This window comes from Diabrotica virgifera, chromosome 1 (assembly GCF_917563875.1).
Source record: "Diabrotica virgifera virgifera chromosome 1, PGI_DIABVI_V3a".
Classification (NCBI taxonomy): Eukaryota; Metazoa; Arthropoda; class Insecta; order Coleoptera; family Chrysomelidae; genus Diabrotica; species Diabrotica virgifera.
The window spans coordinates 78219844-78238342 of record NC_065443.1 but is presented as its reverse complement, the minus strand read 5'-3'; the positions used below and the strand labels follow the sequence as shown (position 1 = coordinate 78238342).

At 32.5% G+C, this 18499-nt stretch overlaps 1 protein-coding gene across 6 annotated transcripts in view; it reads right to left on the bottom strand.

The window, feature by feature from the left end:
* The window catches only part of LOC114349399 (serine/threonine-protein kinase ULK2), a 196673-nt gene that overhangs the window by 89212 nt on the left and 88962 nt on the right, over nt 1-18499 (bottom strand). For all 6 annotated transcript variants that reach the window (XM_050657106.1, XM_050657100.1, XM_050657113.1 and 3 more), the window contains exons 4-9: nt 14985-15021; nt 14867-14917; nt 7249-7374; nt 7115-7188; nt 2761-2921; nt 2550-2701 (exon numbers count right to left, since the gene is read on the bottom strand). In XM_050657106.1, coding sequence (XP_050513063.1) covers nt 2550-2701; nt 2761-2921; nt 7115-7188; nt 7249-7374; nt 14867-14917; nt 14985-15021 — 601 coding nt within the window. The remainder of the gene's footprint in view (nt 1-2549; nt 2702-2760; nt 2922-7114; nt 7189-7248; nt 7375-14866; nt 14918-14984; nt 15022-18499) is intronic.

Here is an 18499-nt window from a genome sequence, read left to right as displayed (position 1 = left end):
CCAAATATAGGTTGCTACAAAATATCATACAAGGAAAAATTGCAGGCAAACGTAGTCCAGGACGAAGAAGAACCTCATGGTTGAAGAACTTGCGAGATTGGTATGGTGTTGATACAAGCATGCTATTTATTGTGGCAGTGAATAAAATTAAGATAGCTATGATGGTAACCAATGTTCTGAAAGGCCATGGTACATGAAGAAGAAGATGGAGTTTAAATAGCTAGGCATCATACTATCTAGCTACGGAAGGCTCGAAACAGAAGTGGAAGATCAAGTGAACAGAGCAAACAGAGCCGCAGGCTGCCTGAATGACACAATATGGAGAAATAAAAATATCGGAAAAGAATTTACAAAACAGTCATCAGACCAATAATAACATACGCGGCACAAACACGACCTAACACAGAGAGGACAAAAATATTGCTCGAAACAGCGGAGATGAAAACCATTCGAAAAATCGATGGTAAGACTATATGGGACAGAGCTAGAAGTACAGATATACGACGGAGATGCAAGGTGGATAACATTAATAACTGGGTAAGAAACAGAAGAATAGAATGGAATGACCACATAAGCCGAATGACAATAAATATGGTAGTCAGGACAGCGAGAGACGGTTCCCCACTAGGAAGACGATCAGTGGGAAGACCACGAAAACGATGGAACAACTTACTAGAGGCACATTGAAAAAACAGACAGTCATATCTATACAAAAAGAAGAAGAAGAATTTTATAACCATTTATCCCAATATGTCGTTAATTTTTACTATATTCAGCCGTGTGATGGATGACCGAAGTTAACTTTAACGTTTGAGTTAAAGATAAGATAACTCTCAGGAATAACGATGCCCATAACTATTTAGGTGAAATTCGGTGTGATGTATCGGTCAGAGATATGAGATAGTTATTTCATCAACGTTATATTAGAAATAACATTTGAGGAAAAAAGGTTGAAGTAACAAAGAGAACCTTATGTAAAAATAGTACAAGTTGCAGTGAGCGCGAGAGATTGATCGGAACGTGCCACAGGCTTGACAGGATGGGAAGATACCCATCATATGTTTATAAATTTCAACTTATATTCAACAATTATATCTCGAGTTGATTTTTGTATGTTTTTTAAAATTGTATTACCCTTCTATAGCTTTACTTTTTATTGTTAATTATTATTTTAATCGTATTATTACCTACGGGCTTTTAATTGTTATTTGAAGTGAATTATTTTGATATGTATTTTTAATTTTGTACTGCTTTATATTTGATATTAAATTAATAACATGCCGCACAAAATCCTAGGACAACATGAAGCATCGTTCTTCGTTGAATATTCACTTGATTTCCATCTAAAAACAAGTCAAAAGATGAACTAACCTTACATATCCTTACATAACTACAGAGTTATCTCATAACTTGAGGTTTAATGTCGCGTTATAAAGTGACAGTTGATATACCAGATAACTCAAGAACTGTCAAGAAATAGCGCAAGTAGTTACGTTAAATATGATACATCACACCAATTCGAGGATTATAACATAACTACAGGATAACTTTACGTTAACGATAACTTTGGTCATCCATCACACGGCTGATTATGTCTTAAACACACTGGCATATGTGTAAGCTTTTACATTTATTTCATACATTATAAGGTAAAGAGTTGTCACAAGTGAATGACTAAGTTTTAATTCAGGCATTTCCTCTTCTTACATCAGGAGAGACACTATATTGGTGATGTACCAAACACCTTTGTTCTTTTATTTAACCCCACGAAGACCTGGTGCTCTCTGGACCAGCAACCTTCTTATGGGAAGGTGAAGGCTTTTCCTAGTTTATTATTTATTTTGCCGCTGTATATAAAGGGTGGCCGGAAAGTCCATTACCAGTAATGATAAGAATGTTGCTATACACTTATTGACAGATGATCAACGAGTGATTACTATCGCAATTGAGAGCTCAAAGAACTGCTGACAGTGTTTATTTTAAACAAGATGGCGCTCCATCTCATTTTGCTCTCGCTGTTCGTAACCGCCTGAATAAAATCTTCCAGGACCGATAGATTGGACGAGGTTCTAGAAACTGGTCTCCCTGTACATCTCCAAGAAGTCCAGATTTAACAACGCTGGACAATGCACTGTAGGTTTTCATTCAAGAGGAGGTTAGAAAACGCAGATATGTTTCAAATGAGGACTTGCGCAACGGAGTTCGCCAAGTTTTTACGTTAGTGACTAGTGACTCCGGACGGATTAACATACGAACATGGCAGCGTATCAAGTTGTATTGCCACAATGGAGGCATGCATACTGATGTTTAAGATAAATAAATAATTAATAAAAATAACCCACAAACAAAATTGTGTTATTCTTTTTTCCCTCTGTAATATAACAAAAACAATTCATTACTGTAAAGGGACTTTCCGGAAAGCCTGTATATCTCATGTCACTGTAGAGCTGCTTTCTCAGTCGACAGTGTTCAGATGTCATCTCTGTGACTTGCAGATATATAAATAATGAAGAAACTTACCCACAGGTAAGTGGTTATAATATACTTACCTCCTTGTAAAGGACTTTGTGACTGCAATGGCTCCGGCCTTTTCAGAAATTTGTGATTAAAGAAAGTCTCAAAATTCATTCGTTCCCTAGCATTCCTTTTTAACAGTCCCATAAGTAATTCACTTAACTCCTGACTAGTCCCAACTGGGATCCTAGAAAATAGATTTTTTTTATTTAAGATAACTTGAGTTTACAATAAAAATGGTCTTACTTTGGTTGTAAGTTAGCATTTTTCTCGTAAAATTGCTTCAGTGCTTGTGGAGTGGTAGCCTGAAAAGGGGCTTTACCAGTCAAACATTGAAATACTATGGTTCCCAGACTCCAAAGATCTGCCTTGGCATCGTACTGTAAAGACATTATAACTTCTGGAGCCTAAAAATAAAAAAAATGTTTATAAAGGAAAAAAACATGAGAGTAAACACAGCTTAACTCCGGGTATAAGGCGACACTCAGGTATCATTAGCCTTCTGTCGGCATGCGAGACTTTGCCGGAAGTGAGTAGCTGTCCTGCTTGGCTAAGTCATCTAGGAACTACAAAACTGGATCATTTTACAGGTCATACCTCCAAAGATAAAAATAGACTATTGCAAAGTGGCAACCTTAGACTGAAAAAGGTTCAGCGAAGAAAAGTACTTTAGTCCAGAAAGCCACTGCGCATCCGCTAGGAAAAATATTCTAATTCGGATTTTTTGCACAATCTTACTCAAAAAGGACCCCTTTTAACAAATTTGCATGTTGCCAGGACCAAAAGTTGGTCAAAAATTTTTGAAACGTTTTTTTTTTGTTTTTTTCCTAAAATTATTTTTTTTGCATGGAAAATTTTTTTTTAGATTTTTTGGATCATTCCAAACAGAAAAGCTCTTTAGTGACTTTTCTCTAAAGTTGATAGTTTTTGACATATAAGCGATTAAAAATTGAAAAATTGCGAAATCGGCCATTTTTAACCCTCAAAAACTATGTGAAAAACTGAAAATTTGAATGTTACCAAGGTAGGTAGATATTCTTTAAACATCGATTGATGAAATCACGAAGAGTTTTTTGCAATACAATATCAAAAACCCCTTTGTTTTTTAATTGCCAATCAAGTGTGCGCGACACTATTTTCCACTGTTGCATGTGTATGCAGTATGGTTAGTGTGACCAACTAGCCCGAAAAATCCGGGACATGGCCCGAATTACGAAGTAGTGTCCCAGCGTCCCGGACAAGGCTTCCGAGCCATCCGAATTTTCAACGTTTTGGTAAAATAATTTTATGTTGAAATTTTTAGTACATTATGTATTCTTCTAAGAATTAGAGGTTTTCTTCTCATTGTTAAGCAAATTAAGTTGTGCGACAAATATGATAGTAAGAAGTAATCAACACAAAAATGTTCTGAAGTTGTTTTCTTGTGGAATTTTTGACAATTACATTTTGATGGGATTAATCCACAATCAAAAAATTGAAGCCTTTGAGATGTGGCTATACAGGCAAATCCTAAGGATATCATAGACGGACAAGATAACCAACGAGACCATACTAAGAAGAATGGGGAAAGAAAGAGAAGTGATGTTTACATTTAAAAAGAGATAGTTAGAATATCTCAGACACATAATGAGAAACGGAAATAAATACAGATTACTAAAAATAATCCTTCAAGGAAGTATTCGGAAAGCGAGGTATAGCGAGAAGAAGAATATCATGGTTAAAGAACCAGAAGAAATGGTTCTCCACCACAACAACTAATCTATTTAAAGCATCTGTTAATAAAATAATTATAGGCAGAATGATCGCCAATATTCGATACGGATAGGCACCAAAAGAAGAAGAAGCCACAATTGTATGACACTTACATTTTTATATTATATTTTTATATTATATTTTATTTTATATTAACCCAAGGTTATAATATCTATTTACATGAAAATTCAACATCAGTTAATTTTTCCTTTTTTGAGAACGATTTCCGGATTTAAAAAAAACTAAGAAAAATGTAATTATTGCAGCCAATTGTGGCTTAATCCTATCAAAAATATCATTGACAACATAAAAATGTTAAAGAATCAATAAAACGATGATACTGAAATTCTGACAAAAAAAATGGCCCGATTTTTATTGAAAAGTCCCGGATTTCTGGTATTTTTTTCAGCCTTGTCCCGAATTGGACTGAATTGGAGTTGGTCACACTAAGTATGGTGCAAATGAAAGGAATAAATTCGTTATTTCGTAAACCGGCGACTTTAAGGAAAATCCCGAAACAGGTCGATTTTTATTTTTAAGTTATGATATTGTGACATATATGGTATACTAGTGACGTCATCCATCTGGGCGTGATGACGTAATCGATGATTTTTTTAAATGAGAATAGTGGTCGTGTGCTAGCTCATTTGAAAGGTTCTTCAATTCTCTATTCAGTAATATAAATATTTACATAATTATTTATACAGGGTGTCCAAAAATTTAATTTTTTTGTCAATTTGCCAAATGATTTAATTTAATAAAAATTTTTTGGACACCCTGTATAAATAATTATGTACATGTTTATATTACTGAATAGAGAATTGAAGAATCTTTCAAATGAGCCAGCATACGACCCGTATTCTCATTTAAAAAAATCATCGATTACGTCATCACGCCCAGATGGATGAGGTCACTAGTATACCATATATGTCACAATATCATAACTTAAAAATAAAAATCGACCTGTTTCGGGATTTTTGCTTAAAGTCGCCGGTTTACGAAATAACGAATTTATTCCTTTCATTTGCACCATACTGCACACATGCAATGGTGGAAAATAGTGTCGCGCACGCTTGATTGGCAATTAAAAAACAAAGGGGTTGTTGATATTGTATTGCAAAAAACTCTTCGGAATTTCATCAATCGATGTTTAAAGAATATCCACCTACCTTGGCAACATTAAAATTTTCAGTTTTTCACATAGTTTTTGAGGGTTAAAAATGGCCGATTTCGCAAATTTTCAATTTTTAATCGCTTATATGTCAAAAACTATCAACTTTAGAGAAAAGTCACTAAAGGGCTTTTCTGTTTGGAATGATCCAAAAAACCTAAAAAAATTTTGTTCCATGCAAAAAAAATAATTTTAGGAAAAAAACAAAAAAAAAACGTTTAAAAAATTTTTGACCAACTTTTGGTCCTGGCAACATGCAAATTTGTTAAAAGGGGTCCTTTTTGAGTAAGATTGTGCAAAAAATCCGAATTAGAATATTTTTGCTAGCGGATGCGCAGTGGCTTTCTGGACTACTTGTTGAATGAGAGCTCCGATCGTAAAGAGTATAACAGGCATTAACATTGAAGCATATACGGAATCTACAAACATAATGTAGACACCGAATCTACAGACACCGAAGATCCTTCAGTTCGTAGCCTAGAAAGGTATAGAAGGTTCAACGATCCCTTTATTGACCATTAGTAATCTGTCAAATTATACACAGTGTCAGAAAAGTTAGATCTCTGGTATTAGTGAAGTTCAAACATTTTGTCACATGGTATTCTGGCATGCGATTGATCACCTCTATTCATTCGAAAAGTATATTATTAATAGAATAGCGCGTGGTACTCCAAACGTGAAAAGATATTCGGCGGACATGTGATATAAGTCTTTTTTGTGTTGATGAAAATACTTTTCAAAATCAATAAATCATATTGACTATAATATTATATCATATTGACTATATATAATCGCCGAGACAGAAGACGATCTCCAAAGATTAACACACATCTTCAATACAACAGCCAAGAAATACAATATGATAATATCAGCAGAAAAAACCAAATGTATGACAACATCTAAATACCCACTACGATGTAAAATCGAAATTGATGGGAAAATAATAAAGGAGAAAGTAAGGTTTAGATATCTGGGAATAGATATAACCAGTTACGGAGATGTTGAAGAGGAAGTACGACAACAAAGCGTAAAAGCAAGTAAAGCGGCGGGATCTCTTAATGACACTATCTGGAAGAACAAACACCTAAGACAAGACACAAAAGCAAGACTCTATAAAGCAGCAATTAGACCTATATTGACATACACGGCGGAGACAAGACCGGACACATCTAAAACAAGACGACTACTAGAAACAACAGAGATGAAAATACTCCGACGAATATCAGGGAAAAGTCTGTTGGTAGGGAGAGAAGCGAAAACATCCAATGTAGAAGACATAAATAGATGGGTGACAAAACGGAAACAGGAGTGGAACGAACACATTAGCAGAATGGCAGAGGATAGGATAGTACGAATAGCACGAGATAAGTCACCAAATGGACGAAGAAGTATTGGCAGACCAAGAAAAATATGGTGCGATAACTTAAACAATTTAGGAGGCTAATATTGAAGAAGAAACAGGCTTTAAAGCCTACATACAAGAAGGAAGAAGAAGCTATATTATAGGAAGTTTTATTTTCTTTATTAGATCAGTCACAATTCTAGCATATGCTGACGACGTGGACAACACAATGATTATAACAAGAACCAGGAGGAGAACCACATAAATCCTCACAGAGCTAGTAGCAGCAGCAGAACGAATTAATAATTTTTTTTAAATGATTATTCTTAGCTTACCATGTACATAGGACTACCGCAGAGGGTCGCAGCCATGACTCCGTCTTGTAGAAATCTTGCGAAACCAAAATCAGCTGAAAAACATCATAAAACTTTTATTTTAGCATGTAAAATCAAAAATAGTATTTACTTACCTATTTTAAGTTTAATTTCTGAAGGTTGAGGATGCGTCTTGGCACCACTATGTGATAAGAGAATATTCTGAGGTTTCAGGTCTCTATGAACTATTCCCTTGGCGTACAGCGCCTTCATTGCACCAGCTAAAAATTAAATGGATTAGATTGAACCAAGGCGCGGAAAAGGTGCGGAAAGGCATAAACTCAAATTATTAGTAGTTTGACTATTTTTTAGTACTTATCAGTTTTCTTTTTTGAAATTTATAAATTGGAATTATTTGTTAGGTGCTATATGACAGACGTAGCAGGAAAAGACACCGACAGCTAAATTAATTATGATCAAAAAGCTTCAATATAGATTTTGATCTCTCTTCAATACCCGGCGCTACATCCCGTGGTGGGTTTGACCTCTTCCTCAATTCGCCTTCAGTTTTCTCTTCGAAGCATTTCTTGACCGACTACCCTGAGTTGCTATAAAATCTTTTTCCACGTCTTGAAGTTAGGCCATTCGCACACACAGCTGCTAAAAAGAAACCAGTTGGTAATTTTAGTTACCAATCAGTTACTTAGTAGTCACTGTCCATGTATTTTAATGAGCGTCCGCACACAGCACTACTAGTTAGCAGCCGGTCTATATAGTCCAGAGAAATAAGGTTTTTCTCGTGACACATCCCCCTCCAGGCCGAAACCAAATTTTTTGAGTAGTATGGACATCTATATTATTAATCTATATGTTTCCTGCAGCCGATTTTGATGATATACATAGTTATAAACAAATGAAGATCGAAAAACGGTAAATTATCGCTTTTTTCGTCTATTACCAAAAAGTTAAGCACTTTAAACAAATTTGAGAGTAAGAAACTCATAAATCGTATAAAAAACTTCAATATGGCATTCGCTGAATATGTCCATCCTTATTGGTTGCTTAGAAAATTGCAAAATAAATCATAAATATTGAGTTTTTATAAATATTCATAACTTAGGTAAAAATTAACTTAGAATCTTCTTATTACACGGTATGCCAAGACTTCTTGTACTTAAATTATATTTTAAATTTCAAAGCAATTGGTCAAATAGTTTAAAAGTTATTTAATTTGTTTTTCCCAAATTCATTTTTTTTGCAACACTATAAGTCAGAAAATTATGAGGTTACAATAATACTTCGGACAGTTTATGAAAGAAGAACATTTATACTATTACCTTAATTAAAAATAAATGACAAAAAACAATTTTAAACAGTGTAAAACTATTTTGCAAAAACATGTCGATTTTTTGCTTACTTATAAACAATTAGAATAACTTTTTAACCGTTACCCGTAGAAAAATTATTTTTTCATATTTAGAAAGACTGAATTTTTATACACATTTAGAAAGAAAAACAACTGTTCTAGGAGATTTAGGGACAAAGTTAGCCCCCCCATTTTTTTAATTCACATGTATTTGCAAAATTATTTTGCAATATTTATAATTATTTTTTGTCATTTTTTTTAAATTAAATTAATATTATAAATTTTCTTCTTTCATAAACTATCCAAAATATTACTGTAACTTCATCATTTTCTGACTTACAGTGTTGCAAAAAAATTAATTTTGGATAAACAAATTAAATAACTTTTAAACTATTTGACCAATTGTTTTGAAATTTAGGGTATGATTTAAGCACCATAAGTATCAGCATTCCGTATAATAAGAAGGTTCTAAGTTAATTTTTACATAAGTTATAAATATTTATAAAAACTCAAAATTTATGATTTATTTGGCAATTTTCTAAGTAACCAATAAGGATAGACATATTCAGCGAACGCCATATTGAAGTTTTTTATACGGTTAATGAGTTTATTACTCTCAAATTTGTTTAAAATGCCCAATTTTTTAGCAATAGACGAAAAAAGCGAAAATTTACCGTTTTTTGATCTTCATTTGTTTATAACTATGTATATCATCAAAATCGGCTGCAGGAAACATATAGGTTATTATTATAGATGACCATATTACTCGAAAAATTTAGTTTCAGCCTGGAGGGGGATGTGTCACCAACACGATATTTTTTTTCCTTATTTCTCTGAACTAATAATGCGGGAATGATCAGTCGACAGCGGACTGGACATGCAGGTCGCTGGGGGACTAGTTTGTAAACATTTGGAAAATTAATAAAGGATTGAAGGGGTCGAACTGTGGTGCTCAGCGAGAGGTAGGTATTTATTACTGATATAGGTAAAGACATAGTGGGAATTGGTTTACATGTTCTATTGTTGTTTACATTAAAAATAAAAGATGGTTATTTTTGATATTTTAAATAAGCTTAAGATATGAACATGGTTTGTTTGGATTATGCGTGTAAAATTTTTTTATTAGTAGATATTTCAAAGCTAGTATTTTGCAGTAAATTAAGCTAAGCCAAATTATTTTGTGTGAATTATTGCTCTTATACAGTAAAATTATAAAGGCTCTTAACGATATAATTTCTTATTTGCAGTAAACCTTATTACCTATCTCAGAGAAAAAAGTGTCATATTTTGTTAAAGTTTAACACGCAAAATCAGCGGAATCGTTTAATATAAAATTAGTGCAAGAAGTGGAAAACATCCGTGCCTATATAAACTTAATTTACTAGTACCTATTGATGGGAAATAATCCACAATTTTACTAAAAAAAATGATTTTATTAACGTTTCGTAGTCCAAATCGGATGCCGTTGTCAAAATACAAAAAATATTAATGAATTAAACAAAAATGTTGTTGCTTAGTAAAAAATTCTTCTAATATGTATTTTTTTTAATCTGACTCATTTATATCGACAATTCAGACATATATTATACATTTTAAAGTAGAAGACTTTAAAATGATATTGCTAATATTTATGAATTGCGTTTCTGGGACGACTCTACTGAAAGATAGTTTATTCGATTACATGAAATCAACCCCAACTCAAGAATATCCGTCACAAAAAATCATGACATGTGATCTGTTTTTAAAAATACAACTACATGCAACGGTGACAATAAATAATAACAACAATATGATTTTAAAGTCTTCTACGTTAAAATGTATAATATATGTCTAAATTTCCGATATAAATGAGTCAGATTAAATAAATTATTAGAAGAATTTTTTACTAAGCAACAACATTTTTGTTTAATTCATTAATATTTTTTGTACTTTGACAACGGCATCCGATTTGGACGTCGAAATATTAATAAAATTATTTTTTAGTAAAATTGTGGCTTCTTTCCCATCAAAAACTAGTTAATTACAAAAATTTCACAAGAAAATAGATTCAGGACAACATAATATATAAACTTAAACACCGCCTAACAAAGCTACTCAGTACAAAGTACAGTCAAGAAGTGACTCGTTTTATTAATTTTCGGTAGCGTAATGTGCGAGCCATAGTTGATAATCCGTTGATAACTCTGATTACCAACTAGTTTAGTTTCTTTTTAGTAGCTGTGTGTGCGAAAGGCCTTATAGTTTACGTGTTTCTTTTTCCTTCGCGGACAATTTGTTTAAATTATTTTTAAATTGACGACGATACATATACGTATACAGTGATGAGCGCGGTAATAACCGGCAAAATAACGCAAAAGATGGACAAAATAATGCGTTGTGGAATAAAAAGAGATGACAATAGTAGAGGTGGGTAATGATCGGTATTAACCTATAAAAAAAACCACTTACGATAGTTTCCCACCTTTAGACGTTAGTTAAGAGTTAGTTGACTTTAGTCAAACGTATTACACGAGCGGGACACCCTCAAAAAAGCGCTTAGTTTTCGAGATACTGACCACGGAGGGGTGAATGGCTAATTTTATTCATACTTTATATTTTCGAGGGTGCTGAAAACAAAAATGAAGTTTATTTTGAATTTTATGTGGGGGAACATTGTCTAAATCGCAATTTTAACCTAAAAATAAAAAAAAATCACGTTTTTTTGCGTTTAGGTACCTCGCTACAACTCTGTTCGATTTTAATATTTTTTTCTGAAATTTTTACAGTATATAGCTCTAACATTTCTGAAGACAACGGTACCTGTTTCAAGCTTTTATCCTTAGCCTGATAAAGGTTATGAATTTTTCAAAAGAAAAGATGCGGATTTGTTCATTGCAAAGTTTAATCGCAAAAGTTGTGTGACGAAGTTTAAAATTTAGCTTCTTAATCACGTTTATGTTAAAGTAGAGAGTACAAAGAAGTTTTCTGGTAAGTTTTAGATCAAGATGTTTTATATATGTTAAAGTAGAGAGTACAAAGAAGTTTTCTGGTAAGTTTTAGATCAAGATGGTTTATAGAAAAAAAAAATAGTGCAACTTTTAATGTCGACATTAGAAATCCCAATAAAACGCTTATTTTTCGAGATAGTGACCATGGGTGGAGAATGGCTAATTTTGGTCTTAGATTATGTTTTTGACCGTGATGAAAACGAAAATGAAATTTATTTTAAATTTTAAGTGGGGAATATTGTCAAAATTGCAATTGTACCCTAAAAATAAAAAAAAAAATAAATCACGTTTTTTGCGTTTAGCTCCCTACAACTCTGGTCCGTTTTAATATTTTTTTCTAAAGTTTGTACACTATATCGCTCACTTTTTTGAAGACAATGGTTTCTGCTTTAAGCTTTTAGCCTTATTCTAGTAAAAGTTATGAATCTTTTAAAGTACAAGGTGCAGATTCGTGAATTGCAAAGTTTAATCGCAAAATTTGACTGACAAAATTTGAAATATAGATTTTAAATCAAATTCAAAAATAAAACATGAGTTTTTCTGGAAAGTTTTGGATTAAAATGTTTTATAGAAAACAAATGGTGCAACGTTTAACATCTACGTTATAAATCCCCAAAATAACGCTAATTTTGGTCTTACTTTATGTTTTTGATGGTGCTGAAAACGAAAACCAAGTTTATTTTGAATTTTAGCTGGGAGAAAATTGTCAAAATCGCAATTTTGCCCTAAAAATAAAAAAAAAGTAAAACCACGTTTTTCTTAAAATTAAATTAAAATTAAAAGTTACACCATATTTTTTCTATAACACATCTAGACCTAAAACTCCCCATAAAACTTCTTTGAACTCTATGGATTAACATAACGTAATCAAATAGATAAATTTTAAATTTTGTCACTTAATTTTTGCGATTTAACTCTGCAATTCACGAATCTGCACCTTTTATTTTTTAAAATTCATAACTTTTATAAAAAAAAAGACTGAAAGACTACAGTTACTTTCATAGTCTTCACAAAGGTAAGAAATATATGCCGTAGAAATTTTAGAAAAAAATATTAAAATGGAGCAGAGTTATAGTGAGTTAAACGCAAAAAACGTGATTTCACTTTTTTATTTGTATTTTGTTTGTAAATTGCGATTTTGACAATATTTCCCCACCTAAAATTTAAAATAAATTTTATTTTCGTTTTCAGCACCGTCAAAAACATAATCTAAGACCAAAATTAGCCATTCACCACCCATGGTGAGTATCTCGAAAAATAACCGTTATATTGGGGATTTCTAATGTCGATAATAAAAGTTGCACTATTTTTTTTTTCTTTAAAACATTTTGATCTGAAATTTTCCAGAAAACTTCTTTGTACTCTCTATTTTAACATAAACGTGATTAAAAGGATAAATTTTAAACTTGGTCACATAACTTTTGCGATTAAACTTTGCAATGCACAAATCCGCACCTTTTCCTTTGAAAAAAATTCATAAGCTTTATCAGAATAAGAATTAAAGCTTGAAATAAGTACCGTTGTCTTCAGAAATGTTAGAGCGATATACTGTACAAATTTCAGAAAAAAATATTGAAACGGAACAGAGTTGTAGCGAGGTAAACACAAAAAAACATGACTTTATTTTTTATTTATTTTTAGGGTAAAATTGCGATTTTGAAAATGTTCCCCACATGAAATTCAAAATAAATCTCATTTTCGTTTTCAGCACCGTCAAAAACATACAGTATGTGTAAAATTTCCCATTCACCTCTCCGTGGTCAGTATCTGGTCATTTTGGGGGTACCTGCCGCTAGCCTTGAAAAACTTTGCAATGCACAAATCCGCACCTTTTCCTTTGAAAAATTCATAACCTTTATCAGAATAAGAATTAAAGCTTAAAGCAGGTACCGTTGTTTTCAGAAATGTTAGAGCTATATACTGTAAAAATTTCAGAAAAAAATATTAAAATTGAACAGAGTTGTAGCGAGGTAAACGCAAAAAGTGATTTCTTTGTTTTTTTATTTTTAGATTAAAATTGCGATTTTGACAATGTTCCCCCACATAAAATTCAATATAAACCTCATTTTCGTTTTCAGCACCTTCAAAAATATAAAGTATGAATAAAATTAGCCATTCACCTCTCCGTGGTCAGTACCTGGTCATTTTAGGGATATCTCCCGCTCGCCTATATGACGTTAACGTGACATTAACATTTTTTTAATTTTAAATAATTTTTACGGAGCTGTTAGAACGAATATAATGAGTGAGTTTGTAAGCAAAGCTGCCCCTAAATAAATCAAAAACAAAAATTATGATTAATGAGTTAATAATTTTACTTTTATTTTTAAAATATTTTTGTTTAAACTAATTTAAAAATTAAACAAACACAGTTTTCCCATTCCCTCAGACAAAAAATATTCAGCTACTGAAAAAGAAGAATACATGTTAATATGAGCAGCTTTTACAAAAGCTACTAGTTACCTCCAACTAATTTTTATTACTTTGGAATGGTAGGGGAGCCCAAGCGGGGATTTTTGCAGTTATTTGAGCGCGTCAGACTATCATATGGGGAGAAACCTGGTACCCTGTAGATGTACCTCTACCATATATTGGCTCTTAACACAGGGGAGTTCGTTAAGGGGGGCCCGAAAAAAAAATCTATCCTTAAAAAAACTCGAAATTGTCAGATTAAGATAAGGTAAGTTAAGTACATACAAAAGATTGTATATTTCAAAAATCTGACGATTTGAGCCGGGCGTAAGGAAATGGATGAGTCCCAATGTTTCACAAGAAAAAAGCGAATATTTCGCGAAATGATTTGACAGATCGAAAAACTAAAAAATATGTGCTCAATATTTTTTAAAAATCTATCGAATGATACCAAACACGACTTCCCACAGAGAGGGGTGGGGGGGGGGGGGTAAATGTAATATTTTAAATACGAATCCCATGATATTTCGCGAAATGAACATCAGATCGAAAAACTGTAAAATACACTTATTCAATATTTTTGAAAAATCTATCGAATGGCACCAAACACGACCCCCCACGGAGGTGGGGTGGGGGGTTACTTTAAAATCTTAAATGGGAACCCTCATTTTTTATTGCAGATTTGGATTCCTTACGTAAAAATAAGTAACTTTTATTCGAAATATTTTTTCGAATTATGGATAGATGGCGTTATAATCGGAAAAAACGATTGTTGGAAATGGAAAATTAAATTAAAAAATGGCAAGCGCCCACTAAAATGGAAAACTTTACTTAACTTTTTTTGGTTTTAAGACCTACTCTTCACAACCCAATAGGTCCCCAAAGCGCTCGAATGACTGCACATTTAGCATACTTTGCTCCCCTATCAGAAGATTTGTAACAACTTCGATCGAACTTTTACTACAACTTAAGCTATATTTCTAATTGTAACAATTACACATAACTTACCCAGTTGGACCAAAAATAGACGTATGGTGTCTTCACTTAAAGTTCCCTTAGCTGCAATTTAAAAAAAAAACATAGATAAAACCGTTTACATTTATGAAAATTAAAGATAATTGCTTACCATGCAAGTAATCAGCTAAATCTCCGCCATTACAATACTGTAACGAAAAAAAAAACAAATTAATAAAAATAATTCTATATCTGGCTCTACAAAATAATGTTATATTAAAATAATACAAAATATTATAATAGTTCAAAAGTAATACAATTGACCCATTAGAATTAAAATAAAAAAACAGAGCGTGGCTCTTGGGGAGTGCCGACAGAAGTAAATACTTCTTATAGCTTTACACCCCGGAAATCGTTTTCAAAAAAGATTATTTTAAATAGTGTGCTGTTATTATACCCAATGGTTGTTTGGCGGCAGGGCTAACAGAGGCCCCCGCAGCGTGAAGCTGGCGGGGGGCCCCAATCCCTTAGGGGCCCCATTTTGTCATCTGATATTATGTAAAAATCTGTTATTGTTATATTCTTTTACATTGTGTGTTTAAAATTAAAAACGTAAATTTCTAAATAGATGTATTTGCCAAGTGAATCATCTCATAATATCTAGAAACTTAATCCCTTCCGGCCTACCGAAATTTTATGGTAACGACAATAAACTATAATGCTTTGTACGTGACTATTGAAATATTTGAGAATTGTAATTTGCCGAAATGGGTTTTCTCTTTAATCTTTACCTACGTTTAGTATTTCGATACAATTATCCAGAGGTGTAACAGAGGCCCCCGCAGCATGAAGCCCCAATATGTCAAGGGCCCCATCTTGTTGTCCAATATATGTAAAAATGTGTTTTTATATTATTTGCATACATACGTTTTTTAAGCAGTGCAGTATTGAAAATGAACTTGTCCATCCGAATTAATAAAATTGTAGATATACGAGTATTCGCTGATAGTAGATAGTGCACGAAGAAAGTTGTTCATCTCATAGAATAATACTAATGTAATCATTTAGTAACTTTTGTTCTATTTTATTCTATACCAATAAAGATGAAAAATGCAAGTCGTCACAAACAATGCATGAATACACCAATAGCTCAGAAAATGGCAGTTTTGGAGTGAAATTATCAGCGTCACGACGGACGTATTTGCTTGACAATTTGGATTTAGGTTCTAGTTACACTCCACTTCAAAGTTGGATTTATGCCGTTGGTTGCTTTTACTTCGAGGGGTGACACCCCTCCTTGGGGTGAAAAACATACGTTTAAAATAAGTCCGGAAATGTATAAATTGACTAATTATAAGCAACTTTTGTTCTTCTATAGAGTTTCTTTATCTATGTTAATTATTTTTTAAGTCATTTGCGAGTGAAAATGATTATTAAAAAAAAAACAACGTTTTCAGACGGGTTTTTCGCAAATAAATCAAAAATAAGTAGTTATCGAATTAAATATTAGATATCGAAAAAATATTTGTAGCAAAAATGGAGCTTATAAGATTGAGAAAATGGTGTACTTATTCATGAAGTCTATTGACACAGTAAAAGCACAGTTGAAGCTCATGAAAAATTATTCTTATTTGTCCAATTCCAAATCGAATATTTCAACTTGAAATAACCAAAAAATGAAGCAATTTTCGGGAAAAACTCTTAAAACTTGTTTTAAATGTTTTATTTTTATTTTTTATAAAAGTTTCTAGTACCAAAACTATACGAGTTACGCTCAAAATAAAGTTGGCCCCTTTTTTGGTAAAAAAAATCGTGAGAATCTGCCCCTGTTTAGCACCCCAAATAAAATTTTTCATTAGTGCTTTACCATTTACTTTAAATATTTATTGTTTATATGATCTGTAAGAATGACCGGTTCGAAGTTCTTATTTTTGAAAAAATTTAAAAGTTTTTTTATTTTGGAAAAATGCTTTTTTTTCAAAATAACTTAAAAAGTATTAGTGATAAGAAAAATCTCAAAGAGTAAAGAAATGTAGGTAGGTCTTGTTTTTATAAATATTTTGGCTTTATTTTGTTTTTGTTTTGGTTAAGACATGGCTGTTTAAAATTTGCATATACTCGTGATTAGTGACTCTTTCAAGCCCTTAAACTAGAACCCTTTTAAAAATAAGCACTTTGAATCGGTGAAACTTACAGGTCGTAAAAAAAGTTAGGTAATTTGTAAGGCGATAATGATTAGTTTCATTTGGGGTGCTAAATAGGGGGAGATTTTCACAATTTTTTACCAAAAAATGGGATTAACTGTATTTTGAGCGTAACTGGCTTAGTTTTGATGCTAGAATTAAACACTTTAAAAAAGTTCTGAGTTTCTCCGAACAGTATTTCATTTTTTGGTTATTTCACGTTGAAATATTCGATTTGGAATTTGACGAATAAGAAAAACTTTTCGCGAGATACAAGATTTCTTTTACTGAGTCGATAGACTTCATTTTTGCTTCACTTTTTTTATAAGCAAGATACATTTTTGCTAACAATATTCTTTTCGATCGAATACTTACTCTTTAAACTATTTGCGAAAAATCGCCTAAAAACGTGTTTTTTTTTGTTGAACAATAAATATGTTTTATTCATAAATAACTCGAGAAGTCTTGAGTTGACCACTTCGGTGGTGACACTGAAAATTACACGGTATCGCCATATTTTACGTTGATTTACTGGGCTGTAACACATAGGTATAGGAATTTGTTACACATGTCGCATTGGGTAATTTTTTAAAGGGGGCCCCATTTCCAATTATGCGGGGGCGCCCCGACGGAGTTTGTTACGCCACTGTTTGGCGGTTATTGTTTTCCAAATTGATGGTTTACTTGGTCTCGGTCTTATAGGCAAATAGCCATGCTTTTAGTTTAAAATTCTGAAGGTGGTGTTTGTACCCCCCGGATGACATCAAATTCTGATTGTTTTGTGTGTTTATGTATTATATATGTTTATGAATTGTGTGTTGTTTGTGTATTATGTACAATTGTAGATGCTACGTCTCGGACTTTCTATTAACCCGCTAATGTTGGCTTGTTCTTGTTGCTGACAACTTTTATTTTAGTATTGTCAACAAGAGCTTGCTACATGATGCTGATGGATTTGCAACAAATTTTTCTTCGTTATATAAGATAAGAGCTGCTTCTCTGATTTTTTCTTTTTCACGTCTGTTTTTTTGACTATTGACACATCTTTCAGGCATGTTTGAATATCTGTGATTGATCGAAGTGTATATTTTTCTTCATTAGGTAAGGTGAGAGCTGGTTCTCTGATTTTTTATTTTTCACGTCTGTTTTTTATGACTACTCGTATTAATACATCTTTCTATTGGACTCTGTACTTATTGACCCAGGCATGTTTGTATATCTGTCATTTATCGAAGTCTACGTTTTGGATGTATGTTTCGTGCTCCTTTATCCTGTCTCTTACTAGTGTTGCGGTCATGCGGTCTATCCCATATAAAATTGTTGCATTCGCAGGGTATTTTATAGATGCAGTGCTTTGACCTGTCTTGTCTGTTGTTAGGTTTGGTTTTGGGCAGGATAGCTTTGTATTGGTTGTTTTAAATATTGCTGTGTTCTCTTATTTCCTGTCAAATAATAAACAGGAAAATTCCAATGGTCAGCTGTATTATAGTTTAAAAAACTTACA